Source organism: Megalobrama amblycephala, linkage group LG21 (genome assembly GCF_018812025.1).
Source record: "Megalobrama amblycephala isolate DHTTF-2021 linkage group LG21, ASM1881202v1, whole genome shotgun sequence".
NCBI lineage: Eukaryota > Metazoa > Chordata > Actinopteri > Cypriniformes > Xenocyprididae > Megalobrama > Megalobrama amblycephala.
This window is the reverse complement of record NC_063064.1, coordinates 13,859,693-13,887,179: the sequence shown is the minus strand read 5'-3', so window position 1 is coordinate 13,887,179 and position 27,487 is coordinate 13,859,693. Positions and strand designations below refer to the sequence as shown.

Below are 27,487 nucleotides of genomic sequence, written 5' to 3'. Positions count from 1 at the left end.
CTGTTTACTTGTATTTAATAATGTTTGAAATTTATATTTTATATTTATATTTTTATGATACAGATATATGTATATGTATTTACTTTTTTTCTTTTCTTTTTTTTTTTTTTTCTCCATTGTTCTTGCATTCCATGTAAAAAGTCTGGCGAGTAAAATGGCGACTCGAGCTTCAGTGTGTCCGTAGAGGGTTGTTATAAAAAGATTCACATATAAAACTGGGGAAATTAATTAGCATATATAAAATAACATTTTAAGATTTATAGATTTCATGTTTTAATTAAAAATACAATATAATTTATATATATATATATATATATATATATATATATATATATATATATATATATATATACATACATACACATACATACACATATATAAAATCAGTCAGCAATGTTAATTAAAGGGGTGGTTGATCAGCTATTTTCGAAGGCTTGATTGTGTTTATGGGGTGCACTGTAATGTGTTCATGCTTTGTTTTTAAAAAATGCATTATTTTTTCGCATATTTTAAAGGTGCCATTGAACGTTTTTTTTACAAGATGTAATATAAGTCTAAGGTTGTGGTTGTAATATAAGTATAAGTCCCCTGAATGTGTCTCTGCAATTGCAGCTCAAAATACCCCATAGATATTTTTTAATTAATTTTTTTAACTGCCTATTTTGAGGCATAATTAGAAATGCGCCGATTCATGCTGCGGCCCCTTTAATTGCTTGCGCTCTCCGCCCCCTCCCGAGCTCTCGACTCTATCATTGCATAAACAAAGTTCAAACAGCTAATATAACCCTCAAAATGGATCTTTACAAAGTGTTCGTCATGCAGCATGTCTAATCGCGTAAGTCTGGTATTTATTTGGATGTTTACATTTGATTCTGAATGAGTTTGATAGTATGCTCTGTGGCTAACGGCTAATGCTACACTTGTTGGAGAGATTTATAAAGAATGAAGTTGTGGCACCTTTAACCTCTCCAATGAATTCGATGGCACCTTTAACTTTTTATATACTGCTGTTTCCATAATAAAGCTTTAGTACAGCATAATACATGATTGCGTTGTAGCATTTTTGTATAATAATCATTTGAATAAGTGTTTGTCCTATTAACAAATTTTAGTGTACTCACACACTATTTTTATAAAAAAAATAAACAAACTGAATTAGTGGATATTAAATCAGAAGACCACAGAAACAAAGCTTCATACGCGCAAAAAAAAATCCATGTATTTCATATAATTGTTCTAACAAATGATACTACATTCCTCGAAGGGATTATTTGATTACAGACTGCAGGATCTATAGTGATCGCTACTGACTATATAACACCATTAGTTTTGTCTTTATAGAACGAGTGTAGCCATATATCTGTCACCAGAACTATGAGCCCATTACGAAGACTAATCATGGCTTTACTACAGTAAACAACCATGTTTAGTGTGCATGTAGTCAAATGAACACTACATAAAAGCTCTAATCAAAAAATAATTTACAATGATCACATAAATGACAACAAACACCAACATTCGAAGTTCGCTGGTGGGATTAAAAAGAAGTTTGTAGGTGTTTGCAGGATAAATTTGAATTAGCAATTAGGTAACTGGCTAGCGGAGCCAAACAGTGCTTGTTTATGTCCATGCTACAACATAAAAATAACTATAGAAAATATTAATGGAAAACACATCAACAAAGTTTAAACACACTTACAGGTTGTGGGAACATGGTAACAACTAGTGTTGTCACGGTACCAAAATTCCAGTAGTCGGTACCGATACCATGAAAATTTTACGGTTCTCGGTACCAATTTCGGTACCACAGCAAAATCTGTTGGAATTATTTTACTATTTTATATAGCCTATTTTAAAAATATTAAATATGATTTGGAGTGTGTGTGTTTGTGTGTGTATATAGGCTACCTCAATTAAATACATTTTGAAATATAAAAAAAATAAATACATAAACGCTCAAACATCCATTTTGTACTGTTGAAAAAAACAGCATATGCTGGTAAGGTAGGTTTTGAAGCTGTATGCTGGTCAAATGCTGGTCCTAAACTGGTCCTGCTGGTCCATGCTAGTCCTAAACTGGTCCTGGACCAACATAAACCAGCTCAAATGGCCTATAGGCCTAAACGAGAAACGTTTATAATCCCCTGCCTGAGTGAAGATTTGGGAAAAGAAACAGATGTTCAGTGAAATAACTAATGGAATATTGTTAAATTCTCTGCTAATCAGGTGACCAGATCGCGATTCGGAAAACAGAATACGAAGCTTAAATGTATGGACTCACGTACCTCTCTCATTCGGCATTAACCAAAATGTTTCCATGGCTGCGATGTCACATTTAATTGTTAACCTATTATTTCTTCTGTAAACAAAGCTTTGTGCTTCACTCGTGTCATATTCACATAAATACTGGCACAGCCCTATCAGTGGGTACCGAATATACCCGGATTCTCGGTACTACCGGTACTACAGAAATGCTGGTATCGTCACATTTTCAAAATTTCAGTACCGACTTGGTACCGAAGTACCGGTACTTTTGACAACACTAGTAACAACACTCTACTACATCAAGTCTTCCTCTTCTTGTTGTGGTCCTTAAACAGCGAATTCTTTAGAAGAAAATATCTCCCTTTGCATTTAACTTTGAGCATAGTAACTTTGCAGATGTTGTTTATGCTCTAACAGCAACATTACACACTAACTAAAGTAAGTAAAATGAGTCCAACATCAGCATAATCCAATAAACTGATCACGAGTTATTGCTCACGCAATTACGACACATAAAACCCCACAGGCGCACAGATGCTAACTAAAACTAAAATGTAGCTATAACTTGGCATTTCCACTTATAACTTCATGAAACATGCATAGATTGTAGGAAATGGCACATCATTACTTGCAGTGCATTCTCCCATTGAAATAATTCCAAGATCAACAAAATCCAATAAGCCGATCATGAGTTACTCCACGTGAAATAAGGATTTTAAAAATGCCCATCAGGGGGCACCAATGGATAAACAAAAAGGCTACATTGGTTCCAATTGCAGTTACTTTTGATTTCTTTATGGGATCACCACAAGATCCAGATACAGCGCACATATAGATGAACATCACCAAAAAAGAATTGTCCTCCTACCTTATTTCCTTCTCTGAGTTATTGCACGTCAAATATGAAATATATGTAAAATGTCCCTTGAGCAAACTTTTATTTTGTCTTTATCAGCAGTTTCTCAGCATGAGAATGTCCAAATTTAATTTATTTAAAAACGTAAAAATTTTTCTTTCAAACGATACCAACCTTTTGACTCCTTGCTAGAGATTTGAAGTTATTAGTCATTATTTGTGTTCATGTCATTCAGAAAACAAACAAAAAAAAATTTAAAATGCCTAACTTTGTTCCAAATGCTGTAACTTTTGATTTCTTCATGCAATCACCATAAAATTTGATCCAGGACACAGTTCACATATAGAGGAACATCACCAGAAATGAATGACCACACTACCTTATTTCCTTCATGAGATATTCCATTTTAAATTAGAAAGATATGTATATTTTTTTCTATTTTCTGCTTTTTACTGTTTATTTGCAGTTTCTCAGCATGAGAATGTCCAAATTTATTTAATTATTTATTTATTTATTTTAATTTAAAAAGTTTCCTTTCAAACAATACCAGCCTTTTGACTCTCCTTGCTATAGTTTTGGAGTTACGAGTCTTTGGAGTTACTTTTTTGTGTGTCACTCAGAAAAAAAAAACCTCTGTAAATACCCTCAGGATTTAAGAAAAAGTTGTAAAAAAAGAAAAAAAAAAGTTGTTGCTGTTTTTACTGCCTCTAGTGTTCATTTCAGCTGTAAACTGCAGTGACTTATATGTACATATTTTGAGTAGGTAAAGCTACGCTTCTCCAATGAGCCTGTGTTGTTGTTGTTTTTTTCATTACTGATTTTAGCTTCTATCTGGTCAAATGATTAGCTTAAAGAAAAAGATGACTGACTGAATAAGAGAAATGGAGAGAAGAGAATGAGATCCAGATGGAAACACAAGAACAGATAAAGTGATATGAGACAGAATTGAACCCCATTCTGTCAGCACCACTGCATGACGCAGCACCACTGGGTAAACTCAGGGGCCGACCTGTCTTAAACAACATCTGTGATACTCATCTGAGTTTTTATGTGTGAGAGAGTGTGGACAACTGTACACGAGATGGAGCGGAATGCGGAAAATGAAGTATCCCAGGCCCTTAAAGCAACGTTTCTCGACCGGGTTACAAGGAGGTCACAGCATGAACTAAAATGATTTTATTATATTAAAAACATCTAACGTCATTAAATCTAAATGGATCCACATTTAAATATTTTTATTAAAGGGGACCTATTATGCAAAATTCACTTTTACACTTTTAAATGTGTCTCGGCAGTGTGACATCACAAAAGCTTAGGCCCCGCCCATGACTGCTGACAGACTCTTCCCTTAGCATAGACCCCGCCCTGAGTCAGCTGTACACAGTCCGCCAAGTTTATCTCCTCGCCAGAGCATTTAACAGCAGCATTCAAGTAAGAAATTCATTCTTATTAAAGCTGTGAAGTTATTCAGTCAAGAGCAGTGAGTGATTTTCTGTTTTTATTTTGTTGTTTGATTCATATTAACAGCTTATATAGAGGTAGATATTGTATATTACGCTCCTTTCACTTTAATACACAGATCTAATATACACATGCAATTTATTTACTTGCTGTTTACATTCACAGACATAACCATCTGTGTTTATGTGAACTTTGTGTGTATTTGATATAACCTTGTGTGTATCTTGACAGTTTACAAGCAATAAGATGTGAAAGAGAACTTAGTTTAATACTCACAGGACGTGCTGTCTAAAAGCCAGCTTTCTGTGCATGCGCTTCAGATGCGTGCACTCAGAAACCACATGTCAAAAGTTTAGACTGATATGGCTTTAAAACACATTGAGATAATAAAAGTTCTTATGATGATGAAGAGCTGGAATGTCATGTGAGCGTGACCGATATAGAGATGATAACCAAAACCAAACAGATCTTTTATTAGTTTTTGGCAGAGTATCTGCTTCTGGAAAGCGGGGTGGGGAGCAGCAGCTCATTTGCATTTACAGATACATGCATGAAAACAGCATGTTTTTCCTTCCACTCAAAAATGGCCATTTACAACATGGTATAATAAATGATCTGTGGGGTATTTTGAGCTGAAACCTCAGACACATTCTGGGGACACCTGAGACTTATATTACATCTTGTAAAAACGGGCATAATAGCCATAGTGAAAAAAAATCTATATATAAATCATAATGGCCACTGTGACTTAAGCAAGCAATACAGCACTAGCCTCGAGTACCTTATTGCTTTTATAAAACGGTTACCACACAATAAAAATATTAAAGCCAAAAATATGTATCAATGCAACTTCCATGAAGTAAACTTTCAATAAAAGCCTTCTTTCCTCCGGAAAAAAATAGTCCCTGACTGTGAACAGCAACAGAAGTTACATTATTATGCCATTAAATGGCAGCAAAGACTGTCTTTATGAGTGTGTCAGTCAGTAGCGAAGACTTTTCCATTGAAAAGACTGAATTGTTGTGAACACGGAACAAGACGCAACTGACAAATGCTTTGACTAGCGCTGTCAGTCACAGGAAAACCCCTTAACTGTTAAAAGGACAAGATAATACATCAGACATTTATACATTTTTTTATCATGAACATAGGACTGACCTGAAAGAAAATGCTAAATGTGAATGCAGGTAAACTTGCTCACTCTATCTCTTTCTCGCAATACTCTTCTACATAATACAGTAAGCTTTAATGAACAATATCAATTGAGAACATACAGTTTACGTTCCTAAGAGTGGTTGCTAAGGGTGTTGTGTAGAGATACACAGAACTGTTGGGTGAAGCGGTCATAGCCTTGTTTTATTGGGAATAAAACAGCTATTGACTAATCAGAATCAAGGACATGAACTAACCATTTTATAAAGGATAATATCGTCACAATGAAGGACAATAAGCCACCATGAAGGCCATTATATCATCATAATGGACATTATGACACCATAAAGTAACCTTGTGAGATGGTACAGTAATGATCAGTTTTTATAATGCATTTTTATATTTGTTAGAAATACATGCATTTTAATTTTTTTTTCTTAAATTTGCAACAAGCTAGAAATTTTATCTATAATGTAACTATATTTTTATTATAAAGTAAGAGTTCATAAAGACTCAAACTCGAATCCCTTTGCTAAATGATCTCACTGAATCAGTTCAGTTACTGAATCAACTTTCTAAACTGAACGTTTTCTATAAAAAAATATGTATACTGTGATATTTTGTGTAGAAGATATAGTTATCATTAACTTTTTTTAAGAAAATCATGATATAATTACATAGCCTATATGCTCTGTATAGCATATATTGTACATGGGCAAAATAAGCAAAAACATGATAATGAAAAAGATGTAAGATGCTCTGTGACTTTGGGTCGACAAAACTTGTAAAAACTGAAAAAACAGGAAGAAGGTGTGAAAACTGCAATCACTTTAAGCTCTCTCACATCTGTCGGTGAGCCCGTGTGCCCCATCACACTTTAGATTCCCCTCGTTCTTCACAGCGCTTCATTCTTCATGCTGCGCTGCACTTGCCGTTGTTCACTCAGCAGCAAGGTCACAGACAACACAAATGGCACGATTCAACTTACAGCAGAAACCTGAGTGCAGAACAGGGGCGACGTTTACGGGCAAACACAATTAAGCTGGTGACAACACGGTCTTAAGGAATCAATAAGAGCCTTGACCAGTGTTGCTAAGAAAAAACATGAATGCCACCAGCAAACAACAAAACGTGATCCAAATGAAGTCATGTAGATCCAAAGATGCATGCGCCAGCTGAACAACTGCCATTGAGTGGGAGAAGCTCTTTCCAGGTAATAGGGTCAATGATATTTAAAGGTGGGGTAAGCGATTTTCAAAAACGCTGTTGGACATTGTTGATATTTGAAATCAACTTAAACACCTCCTTAGAACACAGTCTAAGGGGCCGTTCACACAGAACGCGTCTTTGCGTCTAAAAACACGAGACGCAGCGCTCAGGAGTGGTTTTAAAAAAAGCACAGCATAGAACGCGAGAGTCTCGAGACGCGCCTTTGAGACGTGATGCAATAACGACAATAACGGAAATAATAGAAATAGGCAAACTGCAGAATTTACAGATACAAGTTTTGACATGGAAAAAAAAGAAAATAAGATAATAATGAGCGCGTCCTCCGCCATGTTGCCATTATATAAAACAGTTGTCATGCCAACTCGCAACGCTTGCCCCGCCTCCAAGTTCTTCTGATTGGTCCACTGTTTTGGAAACTGACATTGATGAGCGGCGCTGCGTGTAAAAGTTGAAATTCTTTTAACTTGACACGGCGTCTTAAAAACGCGGCGCTCATGTGTGAGGCGCTGCAAAAGACGCAAGACACGAGACGCGAGCGAAACAGTCATGCATGTCCGTCAAGCGCGTGTTTACATAGAAAAACAATGGGAAAGTAGCGCATTGGAATAGAAAAACGCGTTCTGTGTGAACGGCCCCTAAGACTTGCCCAGTCTTAAGCCGGGCACACATAGCTAAAACATTCTAAGGGGCCGTTCACACAGAACGTGTTTTTCTGTTCCAATGCGCTACTTTCCCATTGTTTTTCTATGTAAACACGCGCTTGACGGACGTGCATGACCGTTACGCTCGCGTCTCGCGTCTTTTGCAGCGCCTCACACATGAGCGCCGCGTTTTTAAGATGCCGTGTCAAGTTAAAAGAATTTCAACTTTTACACGCAGCGCCACTCATCAATGTCAGTTCCAAAACAGTGGACCAATCAGAAGAACTTGGAGGCGGGGCAAGCGTTGCGAGTTGGCATGACAACTGTTTTATATAATGGCAACATGGCGGAGGAGGCGCTCATTATTATCTTATTTTCTTTTTTTCAATGTCAAAACTTGTATCTGTAAATTCTGCAGTTTGCCTATTTCTATTATTTCCGTTATTGTCGTTATTGCATCACGTCTCAAAGGCGCGTCTTGAGACTCTCGCGTTCTATGCTGCGCTTTTTTTAAAACCACTCCTGAACGTTTCTGTGTGAACGGCCCCTAAGACTGTTCTCAACACATAGCGATTGTTTCCTGCGACTGAAGCAGATTTAAATATAGCTCAAGCACATTACGGGGCCAAGCACAAAAACGGCACAAGAAGCAAGCCAACACGACTGGGAGCTCAGGCTAACTGCAGCAGTGACAATTAAAGACCTATTAAGATCATTTTAGCAAAAGACTGAAAAATGATCAAAAATGAGGATTTACTGGTTCATCACTTTCGACCAATTGGTGGCGCTGTGTCCAAATTGTTGTGGTATGGTCAGAGTGAGGTGACAATGACACTTGCAAAGTTTGGTGTCAATATGTCAAAGCACTGAAGAGATACAGCTTCAAGTGTCGTTTTTGCATCATGCCTCAAATTCTTTGCTCTGTTATACAAAAACCGTTTGACATATCGACTTGAAATCCATAACTTTTTGTCGGCATGGTCTGAAGATGACACGGTTCAATTTTGGTGAAAATCGGAGCAACGGTCTAGGAGGAGTTCGAAAAAGTATGTTTTTAAAGAAAAACAATATGGTGGACAGGAAGTTCAGCTGACTATAGCAAATTTGATATCCGTGTTCTCGGCATGACCCAAGGAATCTACTGAGACCAGTTTCATTACAATTGATTAATATATTCAAACGTTATTAACATTTTTGATTTCATAATAACTTTTGACCACAAGGTGGCGCTGGTCCGAAACTTCTCAGGCTCCTTCAGGGCATTGTGCTGATGACCCATACCAAGTTTCGTAACGATACTTGAATGCGTTCATAAAATACAGCATTTTAGCACAAAATTCAAAATGGCCGACGGCCAAAATGGTGAAATGGGAAAATTGGATATCATTCGACTCGGCATGACTGCCCGAATCCAACGAGACCAAAGTTATGATTTTTGGACAAACCCATCGGAAGTTATAAGTGAAAATATCAATTTTTCATATTTCCGCACCAGTAGGTGGCGCTGCTCCGAAACCTGCATGATGCCTCAGGTCATGCTTGTGATGACATGTACCAAGTTTTTGTCTGAATAAGATAAAGCGTTGCGGAGATACAGCTTCAAGAGTGTTTTTACATCATGCATCAAATTCATTGCTCCAGTATACAAAAACAGTTTTACATATCGACTTGAAATCCATAACTTTTTGTCGGCATGGTCTGAAGATGATACGGTTCGATTTGGTGAAAATCGGAGCAATGGTCTAGGAGGAGTTCGAAAAAGTAGGTTTTTAAAGAAAAACAATATGGCGGACAGGAAGTTCAGCCAACTATGGCAAATTTGATATCTATGTTCTTGGCATGAACCAACGAATCAAATGAGACCAGTTTCATTACAATGAGTTAAAAAAGTTAAAAGTTATTAGCATTTTTGAAAATTTTGTTATAACTTTTGACCACAAGGTGGCGCTGTTCCGAAACTTTTCAGGCTCCTTCAGGGCATTGAGCTGATGAGCCATACCGAGTTTCGTAAAGATACGCTAATGCGTTCGTAAAATACAGCAGTTTAGCACAAAATTCAAAATGGCCGACGGACAAAATGGCTGATATGGGAAAATTTCAGTCGAATCGACATGATGCCCCGAATCTAACAAGACCAAATTTATGATTTTTGGACAAACCCATCAGAAGTTATAAGCAAAAATGACAATTTTTCATTTCTGCACCAGTAGGTGGCGCTTGCCGGAACACTGCATATGCCTCAGGTCATGCTTGTGATAAAGTACCAAGTTTGGTCTGATACGATAAAGCGTTGTGGAGATACAGCCTTTGTGTATATTTGCAAGCGCTACGTACAATTCGTTCGCTTGTTTTATGAAAACGGTTTGAGGAATTGACTTGAATTCCATAACTTTTTCTTGGCATGCTCTGAAGATGATCTGGTTAAATTTTCGTGAAAATCGGAGTAACGGCCTAGGAGGAGTTCGAAAAAGTACGTTTTTCAGAAAATTCAAAATGGCGGAAAAATTCCATGACGGAAAATGACGTCATATATGCATTCGATTCGTCTTGAGCCAAGGACTCAGGGGAAAAAAGAATTTTGTTTCTAGCCCTTACGGTTCAAAAGTTATTAACATAAACATAAGTGCAACTTTGGACAGCTGGTGGCGCTAGAGGGATTGAGTTAGAGACTCCAAATTTGCTATGGACAAAGGTCAGACTGTCCTCTAACTGTGTGCCAAATTTCACAACTTTCCCGCAAGCGGTTCTATGGGCTGCCATAGACTTCATGAGCGGAAGAAGAAGCGGAAGAATAATAAATATAGCTGCAAGCAGCAATTACGGGGCCAAGCACAAAAACGGCACAAGAAGCCAGCCAACATGGCTGGGAGCATCAGACCAACAGCAGCAGTGAGCAATTAGAAAAAAAAGTTATTAACATTTTTGTCAATTTTGTTATAACTTTTGACCACAAGGTGGCGCTGGTCCGAAACTTCTCAGGCTCCTTCAGTGCATTGTCCTGATGACCCATACCAAATTTATGAATTTTGGTCAAACCCATCAGAAGTTATAAGCAAAAATAGCTATTTTTCATATCTCCACTCCAGTAGGTGGCGCTACGCCGAAACACTCTATGATGCCTCAGGTCATGCTTGTGATGACACGTACCAAGTTTGATCTGAATATGATAAAGCATTGCAGAGATACAGCTTCAAGAGTCATTTTTGCATCATATCTCAAATTGTTTGCTCTGGTATACGAAAACGGTTTGACATATCGACTTGAAATCCATAACTTTTTGTCGACATGGTCTGAAGATGACACGGTTCTATTTTGGTGAAAATCGGAGCAACGGTCTAGGAGGAGTTCGAAAAAGTAGGTTTTTAAAGAAAAACAATATGGCGGACAGGAAGTTCAGCTTACTATGGCAAACTTGATATCTATGTTCTCAGCATGACCCACAGAATCTACTGAGATCAGTTTCATTACAATCGGTTAATATAGTCAAAAGTTATTAGCATTTTTGTAAATTTTGTTATAACTTTTGACCACAAGGTGGCGCTGGTCCGAAACTTCTTAAGCTCATTCAGGACATTATGCTGATGACCCATACCGAGTTTCATAATGATACGCTAATACGTTCGTAAAATACAGCATTTTAGCACAAAATTCAAAATGGCTGACAGCTGAAATGGCCAATATGGGAAAATTGGATATCGTTCGACTCAAGATGATGCCCCAAATCTAACGAGACCAAATTCATGATTTTTGGCCAAACCCATCAGAAGTTATAAGCAAAAATAGCCATTTATCATATCTCCGCATCACTAGGTGGCGCTGCGCCGAAACACTGCATGTTGCCTCAGGTCATGCTTGTGATGCCATGTACCAAGTTTGGTCTGAATACGATAAAGCGTTGCGGAGATACAGCCTTATGTCTATTTTCGCAAGCACTACATACAATTTGTTTGTGTGTTTTTCGAAAACGGTTTGAGGAATCGACTTGAATTCCATAACTTTCTGTCGGCATGGTCTGAAGATGATGTGGTTCAATTTTCGTGAAAATCGGAGTAGCGGCCTAGGAGGAGTTCGAAAAAGTACGTTTTTCAGAAAATTCAAAATGGCGGAAAAATTTTCATGACGGAAAATGACGTCATAGGGTCCAATCGATTCGTCTTGACCCAAGGAATCAGAGGAAAAAAGAATTTTGTTTCTAGCCCTTACGGTTCAAAAGTTATTAACATAAACATAAGTGCAACTTTGGACAGCTGGTGGCGCTAGAGGGATTGAGTTAGAGACTCCAAATTTGCTATGGGCATAGTTCAGACTGTCCTCTAACTGTGTGCCAAATTTCACAACTTTCCCGCAAGCGGTTCTATGGGCTGCCATAGACTTCAAGAGCGGAAGAAGAAACGGAAGAAGAATAATAATAAGCGTACGGAACGCCAACAGATACAATAGGTGCCTAAGCACCTTCGGTGCTTGGCCCCTAATAAGCGTACGGAACGCCAACAATAACAATAGGTGCCTAAGCACCTTCGGTGCTTGGCCCCTAAATACTCACACATGGAATCTGAACACTGACTGTAATCGCAGACTGAACGCAACTGGCTCTTACTGGACACGTTTGAGCGCGATCAGTCATAAGTATCAATTTACATTCATAATCGGCCTTACAATCGTTAAGTGTGTGCGCGGCTTTAGACTCATAACCCTTCATTCCAGTGATATTCCTTTTGTATTGTGTCTCATCAGTCTATCTTCAAATCTCCCTCTTGCTCGTTCTGTCTTCTCGACCATCATACGACCCTAATGCTGATTGGCTACACATTTGTTGTTGTGTCAGTCCAACTAACTTTCAAACAGCGTTTTTGAAATATCGCTTACCCCACCTTTAAGACTGTGAGTGTCCACAAATAAAGAAAAAGAAAACACGTGTCCCAGGTTCTTTTAAGTGTCCTATTCGTATTTGTTTTTCATAATTTGATAAAGATTTATGGCATTTTCAATGTTTTAAATGTAATGTCATGTGGTGTAACTAAGTTAAAAAGTAATAACGCCACATCTTAATCATTATTTTTTAAAGAGTCAAAATTATCATTACATTTTTGCATAGTCCAGTATTAATTTTAGTATTATTATAATATTTATTACTATTTTGAATAAGCTTTTATTTTTATATTTTCAGTTTTCATTCTAATTTTAGTTTGTTTTTTTTTGTTATATGCTTTTGGCATTTTTATTAGTTATTTTGGGGTTTTTTGTATTTCTGATTAGCTTTAATTTATTTTTATTTGAGTTTTAATTTTTATTTTGTTTAGGTTTGTCATCTGATAACTGACTGGAAACTGTAATAGTTTCATTGGTAACACTTTACAATATACAATAAGATCTCAATTGTTAACATTAATTAATGCATTAACTAACAATGAGAAATATATTCACAGCATTTATTAACCTTTCTTAAAGTTAGTTAAAAAATGTTCATGTTTGTACACAGTGCATTAATGGAACTTTTAATCTTAAAGTATTAGTAAATGCTGAGATATACATGAACTAAGATTAATAAACACTATAGAAGTATTATTCATTGTTAGTTCATGTTAACTAATGTAATTTACCAATGTTAACTAAGGAAACCTTATTTCCCATTTACATTACCGTTTTAGTTTACAATAACATCACTGAATGGCATTTTACAACCTGAACTAACCTTGCTGTGTCATAAAAGTGTCGAATTATCTAATTAAAAGACATGACTTTGAATGATAAAAGATTATGCCGAACTATTTAAAGGGTTAGTTCACCAAAAAATGAAAATTCTGTCATTTATTACTCACCCTCATGTCATTCCACACCCGTAAGACCATCGTTCTTCTTCGGAACACAAATTAAGATATTTTTGATAAAATCCGATGGCTCAGTGAGGCCTCCATTGCCAGCAAGATAATTAAAGGTGGGGTATGTATTTTTTCAACAACACTGTTGGACACAGTTGATATTTGAAATCAAACCAAACAAACCCACCCCTCTCTTAATTGCTCCGCCTCCAAAACTCACCCACCAATCCTAACCACCCTGTTCCGAGTCGGTCTCGAACCCCGGCCTGTCCGCTGCTGGCAGGCAAGGCGAGTGCACTAACAATGACACCAAACACTGCATTCTCTAGCGGTCGTCAGCGTGCAGTGGTTTAACAGCACAACTCTCACTATAATGACCACTGTTACACACGCAATGCGAAAGGGGATGTATGTTTAACACAGCTGATGTGCAACAAAATGCTTCCCAAAAAATAAAGTGCAGATGAAGAACGAACGACAAACACAAAAAATGAACATACACAAGAGTAAATACAAACAAGTGTTCGTTGTTAGTCGCCAACAGCACAGCAGTTTCAGACAATCAACTCAAACTCAGTGTTACTCACATGTGAAGCGGAATCAAAGCAGCCTCCACATCTGTTTTCAGGCCTTCCCGCTTAGCTCTCTCCAGCGCTGGAAAGCTTTTCTAATATTAACGCTGGTTCTAAAGGGCTTGCCCAGTCATAAACATTCATTCTAGTGATATTCTTTTGAGCTGTTTTGTATTGTGTCTCATCATCTCTCTTTCTTGCTCATTCTGTCTCCACAACCGTCATATGCCCCCTAATGCTGATTGGTTAAACATTTGTTGTTGGTGTCAGGCCCGACTAACTTCCAAACAGTGTTGTTGAAAAAATACTAAAGACATATTTAAAACAGTTCATGTAACTACAGTGGTTCAACCTTAATGTTATGAAGTGACGAGAATACTTTTTGTGCGCCAAAAAAACGAAATAACGACTTTATTCAATAATATCTGGTAATGGGCGATTTCAAAACACTGCTTCATGAAGCTTCGAAGCTTTACGAATCTTTTGTTTGGAATCAGTGGTCACGCCCCCCAGTGGTGAGCCATTGAAATTTCAAAACACTTATGATGTAACGAAGCCTTGTTTACTGAAATCACGTGACTTTGGCAATTTGATACATGTTCTGAACCACTGATTCGAAACAAAAGATTTGTAAAGCTTTGAAGCTTCATGAAGCAGTGTTTTGAAATCGCCCATCACTAGATATTGTTGAATAAAGTCGTTATTTTGTTTTTTTGGCACACAAAAAGTATTCTCGTCGCTTCATAACATTAAAGGGATAGTTCACCCAAAAATGAAAATTTGATGTTTATCTGCTTACCCCCAGGGCAGATCATTGAAGTATATGCGCGAGACATCACTGCCGTTGTCAGAGCGCGATCAGACCTCACTAAGCGAATGCTGAACGCAGTTGGACATAGTGGTGTATTAGAGGTAAAAAATGATATAAATAATGTTCGGTTTCTCGCACAAACCGATCGTTTCGTGTCTTAGGACATCAATGTGTCGTCATGAGCCGCAGGGTTTAATTTGGATTTGTCTATGCATATTTTTTGACTCTTATAAATTGTGTTACCATTCACTCGCATTATAAGGCTGACAGACGGCAACGGTTCGAGTTAAAAATCATCATTTGTGTTCTACTGAAGAAACAAAGTCACCTACATCTCGGATGCCCTGGGGGTAAGCAGATAAACATCAAATTTTCATTTTTGGGTGAACTATCCCTTTAAGGTTGAACCACTGTAGTCACAAACTATTTTAAATATGTAGTTAGTACCTTTTAAGAAGTTTATACCCCTTTAAAATGGATTCAAAAGTGAATTTTGATTGAAAACATGCTCATCATAGAAATGGTATATTCAGGTCAATGTGTGTATGGATTGCATATTTACTGTATGTTGGAAAGAAAAAAAAAAATCAGTATTTAGTCATTGTTCAAAAGCATTAAGCATTTGTGGGCACTAAAATGCCACCTAGATAGGCAGCTCACTAGATGAAACAAAGCGCGGTGAACTCACATGTCTGTATGTGATTTTTGAAGTCGAGACCTCTCAGCAGCATGTGAGGGTCAGGGAATGTTGATTATTGTGATGGCTGAGAGGTTATTCTGTCGAGCGATACAGAATAATAGATGCACGTCATCTCCTTTCAAAACTTGGAGACAGACGCTGAATTATTCATCCTGGTTTGATGGCTGTGCGGGTCTCTCCTGCCTTCCTTCTTTCATATATTGCAGCCCGTGGGCCTGGTTTACCTTAGCTAATGCCATCAAATAAACATGACGTGCTCTGGACTTCCATTTAGGATTCCTATGTCTCTCACTGAGAGAAATCGCTGGTCTTCTCCTTTCAACCTTCAGTTCAAAACCAGCTGTTACAGCCAGTAAAAAAAAAACAGCAGAAAGCCTAAAGATGCAAGTCTTCAAAAATATCACAAGTTTGGGAATCCCTCATAATTGATAATGCTCAGAGAGCTTTGAAGTGAATGTCTTTGCTTATCAATCTCACCCCTACGGCTTCAAAAGTATGTTTTTTTTCAGATCGATAACAATAACAGCACAGCATAATAGAGACAGGACAGATCCGCTGAACATAAACAGCTTGGAAGATGAACTGCCACAACATATCTGGCAGAAGTGAAAATAAACACCTGAGGTTATAGGAAGGAGAGCTGCAGGTTTTGGCTGTTTGAAAGTCATTTTTCACATGTTTTATATCATAATTACTCTGGTTGAGATGTTCTTAAAGCCATTTTGAAACAAAGTGGAGATGTATGGTTGTTTATCTAGATTTCTATCACCATCTGCACCTGTTGTAATACATTGAAAACACTCACGGTGCCATCTACTGGCCATAAAGTGGAAGTAACCCTGAGATACTGAGGATATATCTGGGTAAAGAAAAACTGAACATGTAAAGGTCATATTTAAAAATTAAAAAAAAAAAAAAAAGCGAAAATGGCTTTTTTTTTTGTATTGTGATATTTTTGTTTCGGTAAGACGAATTGGTAACACTTTACAAAAAGGTTCATTTGTTAACATTAATGTATTAACTAACATCAACTAACAATGAGCAATACATTTGTTACTGTATTTGTTAATTTTTGTTAACGTTAGTTAATAAAAATACAGCAGTTCATTGTTTGTTCATGTTAGTTCACAGTGCATTAACTAATGCTAACAAATACAACTCTTGATTTTGATAATGTATTAGTAAATGTTGATATTCAACATTAACAAAGATTAATAAATGCTGAATAAGTGCAGTTTATGTTAACTAATGTAGTTAACTAATGTTAACTAATGAACCTTATTGTAAAGTGTTACCAACAAATCTGTTGTACTGTCTTTAAGTCATGTTATTAATATTTATGAAATAGAAATGTAAATTATTAATATATATATATATTTTTTTTTTTTAAATCATTGTCTGGACAGGAATGTGTCTGATTTTCATTACTGTATTAAAGTCGATATTGTAAACAATAGTAAAACATACAAACATTATAACAACCGGTTTTCGACTTCACTAATTCATTTTAATTGCTCCTGCAGTATGACCATTTTTTTAAGTAAAAATATCAATTTTCTAAAAGAATATGAGGTCATGAAAACCGCATGCATAATTACAAAATAATTAGTTTTTTTTATTTTATAAATATTAAAGATGGAAAATAGCATGTCACACTGCAGGACAGAATTCATTTAAAAAGTGAAATTTAAAGTATGACTAGAAGCCATTAAAATAAACCAGCAGGGTAAAAACAGCTTAGCAGAAATCATTCATCTTCTCATTCATCTCACTCATTATCTGATTAACAGTAGTGAATGGGAAGACATGGCTCATGTACTAACAGTGGTATTCCATTAAATTTTACAGACTAACCTGACCCGACTTACTAACTGAATTACATTCAAATCACACACACATATGTTGGGTTTTCATGTTTTATGGGGACACTCCATAAAAAAATTTTTACTGTATATTTTACTATATACTGTATATTTTACTGTATACAATCTGTATTCTATCCCCTAACCCTAAAACTTTCTGCAAAACTTGTGCATGAAGCTGCGTGAAGAAAATAATGTGAACACCCATTATCATAGTGGTTAATATAATTTGTATAGGCTACAGTAAAAAAAATAATAATAAAAAAATAAATAAAATAAATAAACATTGAAATTATCTTTTATGTATCACTTCATAAGTTAACTTTGTTTTTCCATTTATTGACTGACAGCTCTCCTGTCCAGTGTTGAAAGAAATCAGTAGTAGGTGCAGTTGTGTGTGCTGTGTAAACATGATGGTTATTCTAGACTAGATTCTGGACTAAATGTGAGCGTATATTTACTCATTTACTACTTTTCCTGCATCCTATTCTGTATTCCAGAATGGCAGCACAGCTGAAAGGTTTGCTTGTTTGAACTACGCCCTCTACTGTACAGATGTGAATTTACATTTCCTTCAGCCTGAGGCTTATTAATTTAACTTTTGGCATGAAAGGGCCTTTACATTTGCCAAAAATATAACTTTTTTGTTGTTATTTTTGTTGTAATTAGAACTTTTGTTTTGTTCTTATGTTGTTCCCAGATGAGAAAAAATAATGCAAAAGTAACATAACACATTACATTGTTATTATACTGAATTGAATTGTACTAGTCAGACGAAGTCAGAGCATTGAGACATCCAGACGAAGCCAGAGTATTGAGTAGTAACATTGATTAATAGCTTTGAAACATACGCAACTAAGATTCTTCAATAAACTCTGCTCTTTTTATTATCATCCACTTCGTCTCCTGCTTCTGTTCTTCCCTGGCTTTCTCACTCAACTCTCAGGCTGATAGAAGACATATCTTCTGACAAGGATTCAGCGTCTGGGGCTGAATATGATATTTCTGACGTAAAGATCCATCCGAACTAACATTTGGCACGATCTAAGAGTATGTAAACATATTATTGGTCTGCTGGTTTCCAGAAGTTCACAAATGTTCTATCGTGTTATATTGTTTAATTTAAAGGCACACTAACTTGCATGCATAAACTGCATGCATTTTGCTGAAGAACATTTTTTTGGTTGTGCCTCGGCTCTGCGTGACTGTGCGGATGAATATGAATTACTAAAAAAGAGAGAGAGAAAGATTATCCTACTGCTCATAAAATATTCACTACTAGTCTTAAGAGATTGTTTAGTTAGTTTAGGAAAGGATCTCAAGCTGACTAGCTGAAGACGTTACTGTAGCTATACCTATTAATAGACACGGTACTTTGAAAAAAAAAAAAAAAAAAAAAAAAAAAAAAAAAAATCAGCACAGTACTACAACAACCCATAATGTAATGACCATTCACAATAGATAATGCTATACAATGACCTCTGTTAGAGAGCTACATATGGCAATTAATCTGTTCAATACAATTCCTTAATCATCTGTTGAGTAATAAAAATGCAACAGAATTTTACAGCATTTCAAATCCCTCAGTTCTCGCCATCTCCAGTAAGCCATAACAGTGTTGGTTCTTGTTTTATAACGAGATCCGTCACGTTCTCTTTTGGCCAGCACTCTCCAATGTTCGGTGATTTTTTTAACCCTTAAATGCATACCTCGGGTCTTTAGTGACCCGGGACATCATTCACTACCCTCCTCCTCATTCATTTTTTAAAGTTAGACATCAACCTTCTTGGTATTACTCAATCAATTCTTTATAAAGAATATAACAAGAAAAAAATCATAAAATTATAAAAGAATGCCTAATTTTTGTATTCATTTTTTGTAAAAATTGTATAGGGTCGCAAACGACCCGAGGTGTGTATGAGTGTACGTATATTTTTTCTGCACAATAATTGAATCTTAGATGACAGAATAAGTGCAATTCACCTTTATTCCACAAGGTGGCAATGTCTGATATACAATGATGAAGTGACGATTCATTCAGACAAAAAACGAAATAATAAGAAAAACATGAAATGGCTCAGCGATTTACTGCAGAGCAAGTACTGGACGCAATCAAATATGACTGTAACTGTTACAGGATGGATCTGGTGAAGCTGTTAGCAATCGAAATATTGATTTTGAATAGGGCTGCACGATTTGGGGAAAATGTCATATTGCGATTATTGAGGTCAATATTGCGATTGCGATATGCGATAGCGATATAATAAACAAATAGTATCATGAGTCATCTTGCTTGGTTCTCTATGAAAATGCACACACAGATTACTGATAATGCTGAAATGTGTATTTCTTAACTCAAACTAGCAACAACAACAAATAAATGCACAGTGTTTTCAAATTAAAATATTTTTACAAAATTAAATAATAACACCTTTGCATTACTGCAAACTTGTTATAATCCCATTTAAGATGTTTGTTTCTTTACTAATCTGTGGTTCAACGGATCACAAAACTCACGGTTCGGATCACATCACGGTTATGATGTCACGGATCGGATAATTTTTCGGATCAGCACAAAAAAAAAAATTGGGGGATGGGGGTAACTTAACTTTGCATGTATTACTTAGCCCACTTAAACTACTCTGATACCACAGCATAAACTACTAGCCTAAGTAATACATTATTAAAGGCAAGTGAACAGACTGTAAAAAGAACAAATACTGTACACCAATTACAACAAGCATAGATAAATACTACATAAAGTTACAAATAAAGTATAAGGTCTAACTGTAGTATTAATTTTCATGCACAGAAATGTAATAATTAAATGTAAAATGACACTGGTCACTGTATAAATTTAACCCTCTACAGCACAGCGTTGCCCTCAGGCAATGGAAAATTTTCTTAAGCCCTATGTTTAGTAAATATTTCTTTAAATGATATCAACCAATTAGAAAGGTCGAGAAAGTACCAAATAACAGTTCAGTAAGGTGTTGGAGTCAATATCAAGCACCATTTAAAGGTGGGACGTCCTGTTCTGACACATGGTCACAGGAGCACATGGTGTGAGAAGAAGGCAATATTATTTGCTTTAGTAATCTTATTTAAAACGACATGAACTGTACATAAAAAATATGTGTGTGTGTTTGAAGGTGTAGAGAAGCCTTTTGTCAGGTTTTATGAAGTTTTTTTTATTTTGCATGTTCAGAAATTCAGTGTTTCTTTTCGTTGTGCGATAAGGGGTACTTTTTGAGGAGGTTTTAGACAGTACCTCTCATTGGCAACAATGTATTATAAGAAGGGAAGATGCAAGATTCCTGGGTGTGCAGGAACACCCAAAGTGATGTGCAAAAATTGTAACATACACTACTATGTCACAGCAGAGAAGAAGTGCTTTTTGAAGTTCCGTACAGAGTGAAATCTTATTACATGTAGTACATTATATTGCATAGCACACTACATGATACAGACCTATGCATGTATCAAATTCAATACATCAATGTCTTTCAAGTGTTTTTCCCTTTTTACTTAATGATTTTGTGAATTTTTTTTTTACAAAAAAAAATTGATTTTGATGATAATTTTCTCTATGACTCTGTACCATTGTCGCACAACGTTGCCCTGAGGCAACGAAAAAATATTTTTTTTTAATCAATAAAATGTTCCCAAAAGAACCAAAAAATTATGTGGAATATTTTTTTTCATTTGCCATCAACATGTGTGCAGTAGAGGGTTAATATAGATTAATGTTTGTTAAAGCTGTGTTTTGTTGTTTGATTTACATGACAGACAACAGCAGGTATTTATAGGTTGCTGTCACTTTAAGAGTAAGACATGCACGCACACATCAGATAGATACACATCTGAATTCTCACCTCCTTCACTTAAGAAATTAACCGAAAGTGTTTACGAGAAGACTTGCTGAGAGAGGTATTTTGACTGACAAAATGCGTGTATGTGACCATCCAAGTGCATTGAGGACGCGAAAGAGAAATCAATTTGGAGTTTGCGAGCTATAACGCGCCTCTCTCTCTGTGCGCGTGAGCCTTGTATGTATGTGCGTCATGTGCGCACCGATAACAGCGCTGCGTGCGATACCGAATTAAATCCTTTTTCCTCTTCTAGCGCGCTGGAATGGTTTTATATCTATTTAATGTGTAAACTAGCAAGACAAACACGTTCAAATGATAACCTTTCACTCTATTGCGGTTAAAGTTGCAATTGATCCGCGAAACACATGCGTCCCGAACCGTGGGCCTTGGTCCGTACGGATCACGGATCAACAACGATCCGTTTAACCACTACTAATCTGGGTTTATAATCTTATAGCCAAAATATCGCCATGCTACCATACAGAGGTAGCATTTTTTCTTGCCACCAGTTCAGTGACCGTTTGCTCCGCATCCATCTACCTGTTCTCTGCGCTGCACACCGGAAAAAGTCATGACATGACCATGCGCGCCACACGTGCACTGCTTAAACTGAAACTGACTGGTCTTCTTTTTGTTAGCGGTGTATAAAATGGGCAAACGGCTCTCAGAGAATGGGTTGTCGTGTCCACACATGTATTTATTTATTTATTAAATTATTATTATTATTTTATTTCATAAAATCGCAGCATTTTGCGTCATATAATCGCACAAGCTTGACATCGCGATTGCGATTGCGATATGATTAATCGTGCAGCTCTAATTTTGAAGATGATTTTGAAAATTATATAGTTTTGAGAATACGTTTGAGATCGCGAATGGGCTCATATTCGTGACCTCAAACATTAAACTAGCCTATTATTTGCTGAATTTACCGGGAAATGAGCTCTGACGAGGACAGTGATGATGGCATAAAACATCTGCTCAAACGGAGCCCTTTCAAGCTCCAAAAGGTAACAAAATATGCTTTATTTTATTCTTCTGCAATTGTTACTCTAATATCAGAGGAGTTTTATATTATCGCGACAGGTAGAGATTCTTCCGTGGTAGATATAGATCCGGGTCGATAAAGACCCGAATATGTAAGGATGATTGGCGAAACAGTCATGCATTTAAGGGTTAAAACATGTGCAGTGCTCCAGACTAACATTTGAGTGCAGTGGCACTGGTGACATTAAGTTCTACATTAGAAGGTGGTGCAGTTTTTTTTTTAAATCATAAATGTAATTTAAACATATTAAACATACAAATACTAATAATAGTACATATTTATTCATTGGAAATTTGACAGTAAAGCACTGAGCTTGAATTGAGATGCAGATAAAATTAACTTATTAAACGTAATGTGCAAAAACATTTTTATAGGTAAAAATGTAAATATTCTACTCTTAAATGTACCATACTGAACTGACTGACAGCTTCAGTGATTATAAAAGGAGCACTCTTTACTTGCTTTGTGTAATTCAGTCACAGTTTGAAGAAGTTTTTGTTTTTCATGAGACTTTTCCTACTTTTCCATATATTAGGGAGTCAATAAGTGCTTCTCTGCCACCAAAAGTTTTGTTTGCCTAGAAGTGTTATTGTTCTTTCATCTTTAAAGGGTTAGTTCACCCAAAAATGAAAATTATGTCATTAATGACTCACCCTCATGTCGTTCCAAACCCGTAAGACCTCCGTTCATCTTCGGAACACAGTTTAAGATATTTTAGATTTAGTCCGAGAGCTTTCTGTCCCTCCATTGAAAATGTATGTACGGTATACTGTCCATGTCCAGAAAGGTAATAAAAACATCATCAAAGTAGTCCATGTGACATCAGTGGGTTAGTTAGAAGTTTTTGAAGCATCGAAAATACATTTTGGTCCAAAAATAACAAAAACTACGACTTTATTCAGCATTGTATTTTCTTCCGGGTCTGTTGTCAATCCGGGTTCACGACTCCGCAGTGACGCTGATGACGTGTTATCCGGTGCGCCCGAACTTCGTTTACAGTCTGAGGGAGACGCACGCTGTATTCAAGCTATTCTACATTGTTTGTATTTTGGTATTGCTATATTTTTTTAAAATGGTGCATAAGTGTACATGTCGCGGATGTCCTAATCGCCAAAAACAACGACGTAAAAGTGCATTACCAATGCCGACAGATGAAAGGATTCAATGGAATCAGTTCAATGGAATCAATTCAATGGAATCAATTCAATGGAAAGGATCAAGGAAGAGAATACAATGCTGAATAAAGTCGTAGTTTTTGTTATTTTTGGACCAAAATGTATTTCCGATGCTTCAAAAACTTCTAACTAACCCACTAAGGTCACATGGACTACTTTGATGATGTTTTTATTACCTTTCTGGACATTGACAGTCTACCGTACATACATTTTCAATGGAGGGACAGAAAGCTCTCGGACTAAATCTAAAATATCTTAAACTGTGTTCCGAAGATGAACGGAGGTCTTACGGGTTTGGAACGACATGAGGGTGAGTCATTAATGACATAATTTTCATTTCTGGGTGAACTAACCCTTTAAACTTTTAGTTTTACAAATCATCACATTAAAAATAACATTAAATTTGGATAATATTTACAGCTGGAAAAAGTATGAAGCACTTAAAAAGTGCTTGAATTTCACTCAAAAGTTTGCATGAACCCTGAAATTAATAATGTAAAAGCATTCGAGTATTTCTGCCACAACACCATAGTTTCAGTAGCATTACTACATTAAATCTATGTAGATTTGTGGACTGGGGAGCTTTAACTTGTTCATGGCACAGAGAATTCTGTGTTGCCGCTGAATTTCAATGCTTCTCACTAGATCTCGTAGCGATGTTATTACTTTTGCGGTGAATTCAAGCACTTTCTCACTGGATCTCACAGCGGTGCGTTATAAACAGTGTCACATGATCAAAATCTTTTATTGCTCAGTGCTGATAAACGGTCTGGGCTGCACAGCTCAAACGAGTAGCGCTGTTTCGTTTTCCGTTTGATGTTTCTCATATGAAACAGAAACGGCAGCTCTTATCAGTTGTGCAACAAAATTTGCACAACTGACAAACAAACTAACAAAATGTAGTCGCTCTGGCAGAAAAAAAGGTCGCAAAATGCAACCATTTGGAGCCCTGGTGTGACTCTCCGGAGGATGGAGATGTAGCGTGCTCCATGTCAACTTTCTCGCTCATTATGACAACTAAAATACAGCACTCCCCCCACCATACACACATCAAAGTAGCCAGAGCAACTTTTCTCTATTAACAGAAATGATGAGACACGCTGCATGTGTCACTGAAAAACTGAGGAAACCTCTGTAGATTTGGTGTCACTTACTGAAGTCAAGACTTCACTCATACCCACAATTTATGTTGTAAACAAAAGAGAATTAGTGAAGCTTTTAACGCACCTGGAGAGATTCCATATGAGAACCAGATTGTCTTTCCCTCCTGACACAAAATGACTGCTGTCATCAGTGAAACGGATGCAGCTCAGGTCCTGATAGTGTCGACTCAAAATAGCCAGCAAATATCCTGTTGACACCTATTAGAAAGTATTAAATGGTAAAGTTGATTATAAAATATGACTCCGGTCCCAGCTTGATATGCAGAGACAACTGTAAGTCACTTGTCATAAGAGTGTCAACAATGTGTGTCAACAATGAAGACTAGGAAAAATCTAGTTTAAAAGACCATGTTTAAAATGTACTCTGTCTCTTTGCAAAACATTATGCCATTTTTAACAGAAATTTTAAGTTAATTACCTTAATTACAAATGTCATGTGGCTTAACCAACCATCAAGTAAAAAGTCCATATTTTCCTTAGGCCTTAAATATATGTGCGTGCACACATCTTATTCATTATTTCCAAAGAGGTTTTTAAATATATTTTCAAGGTAAATGTTTTTTGTTTTTTCACAAATATTGTTAATTAAATTATAAATATTATTACGTTTTGGGGAGTCACACCACATGACACTTTACAACCTAAACTAACATGTCTTGAAATATTTGATATTTTAAAAGACCTAGTGACCTTGACACACAATCACAGTTATTCTTTCTTTTATTATGATATCAGGACAGTTGCACCACCCTGACTGATTTGTTCATTCATGCCCCCAAAAATATTTTGTGAATTTTAAGCGTTAAAAAAAAAACATGAATTTTCAATGCATTTTTTAATAAAATCATGTCAAAACAGAGTAAAATGGTGTAATATTCTTTGATAACCAAAACAAATCTCATTACCTCCCACAGGTATATAGCTTCAGCAATGCCGGCCAGTACATAGAGACCATTAGGAGATGCACAGAGACACGTAACTATCCCAGGACATACAATCTTCTGCTGGAGCTGGTCCTGAAAGGTAATGATGTGCAGAATCAAAAAGTTATTCAGAGCAGAAAAGCTTTGTTTGGGGCATTTAGAACAGCTGTTGCAATATGTTCAATAAGAAATTAACAAGCAATGACTATTAGGGTTGCAAAATTCTGGAAATTTTCAAAGCTGGAAATGGGAATATATGGGAATTAACGGGAATTGATGGGAATAAACAGGGAATTTGCAAAGTTGCAGGTTAGCCTATAACAGGGTACTTAAATGTAGTTGAAAAAAAAAAAAAACATCTTGCAGCATAATTTTGGTTAAAAGAACCAGATTTAATGCAATTTCAGTTAAATTTTTACCCTGACATTCACATAGCACACTACTTACTGCAGGGCTTTTGAGGCCACACCCCCTGCATGCACTGTGCATTCCCCCAGTCCATAACATGCACATTTGATCAAAAATACAGAAAAAAAAAAAACAGTAATATTGTGAAATATTACTACAATTTAAAATAATGTTTTTCTATTTTAATAAACATTAAAATATAATTTATTTCTGTGATGCAAAGCTGAATTTTCAGCATCATTACACCAGTCTTCAGTGTCACATGATCCTTCATAAGTTATTCTAATATGCTAATTTGATACTCAATTATCAATGTTAAATAAAAAAATATTTTTATTTATTTTAAATATTTGCTAAATTAGAATTAATTGAATCCAGAAAAGAAATTTCATGTTAGGACCAAACAAAATGTTTATATTTATGTTTATATATGATACATTTTATATAAATATTATACATTTATATAAATTTCCCAAAATTTTCAATTAATTCAATTGCCATAAATTCCAAGACAATCTTAAATTATACCTCACTAATTTTATTTGTGATACAAAATTTCTTGAGATTTTAAAGGTTTCTTTCCAACTGTTAATTTTCCAAAATCCAATAGTGGAATATTCCAATTAATTCCAAAATTCCCCATAAATTCCTGTTAAGTTTCCAAAGTGGAATATTTGCAAAATTCCACAGGTTAAGTTCCCGAAATTTACCGGAAACTTTCCACCCCTATGCAACCCTAATTACTATTGACCATCATAGTTGGTCATAGATTCAAAGTCAAAGCCATTGAAGATACCTATATTTCAGGTTTAATTTTTGTTTTTGTTACAAATATCACATAATTTGTAATAAAGAGCAAGTTTTACTTTTTTTATAAAGTACAAAGCCTTTCATGTAATTTAAATTAATAAGCTCAGAAAATGCATGTTGGTTTATCAAAAGGGTCAATGTTTTTGATGATTTTCTTAAGTCATATTTTTCCTATCCATATTATTAATTTATGATTTGTTCCTTAATTTTATCTTTAAATTCATGTATTCAGATATTTCATATATTAACCTCCATCAGATATTATTTATTACTATTTACTCATTATTGTTACTCATTATCTTTTATTTTGTTTGATTGATATTCATATGTAGTATTCTCCAGGATGTGTTGTACTCAAATGTTCATATGTGTCTTTATAATTTTACATTTTCACTTAATAAATTTGTTATTCCTTTTTCAAATTTTGGTCTCTGACATAATCATTAATGTCTGCCTGAACTTCACTGCATCACATGTATAATAATTATACAAAAAAATAAAAGTTTTTTGTTTTTTAAATACATAAATACATAAATGCCAGACCTGGCAACCATGTATCACACTCGACTCGAGTCACCGCTGTCACGGCTTGACATGTCAGCTGTCCATTAATACATAAAGCTCTTTTTAAAATTACACTGAAGACTTGTTATGGACAATTCTGCTTTCATTACTTATTTGTTGTTGAGTATAATACCAGTGTTCAATGTTTATGTTCA

The 27,487-nt window shown here is 35.9% G+C and overlaps 2 protein-coding genes across 2 annotated transcripts in view; both read right to left on the bottom strand.

Moving 5' to 3' along the window:
* Positions 1-27,487, bottom strand: part of magi1b (membrane associated guanylate kinase, WW and PDZ domain containing 1b) — a 1,153,738-nt gene that overhangs the window by 675,352 nt on the left and 450,899 nt on the right.
* The window catches only part of wdr18 (WD repeat domain 18), a 97,326-nt gene that overhangs the window by 69,555 nt on the left and 284 nt on the right, over positions 1-27,487 (bottom strand). Inside the window, exons 2-3 of the mRNA XM_048172276.1 lie at positions 25,533-25,643; positions 24,692-24,825 (exon numbers count right to left, since the gene is read on the bottom strand). Of these exons, the coding sequence (XP_048028233.1) occupies positions 24,692-24,825; positions 25,533-25,643 (245 nt within the window). The remainder of the gene's footprint in view (positions 1-24,691; positions 24,826-25,532; positions 25,644-27,487) is intronic.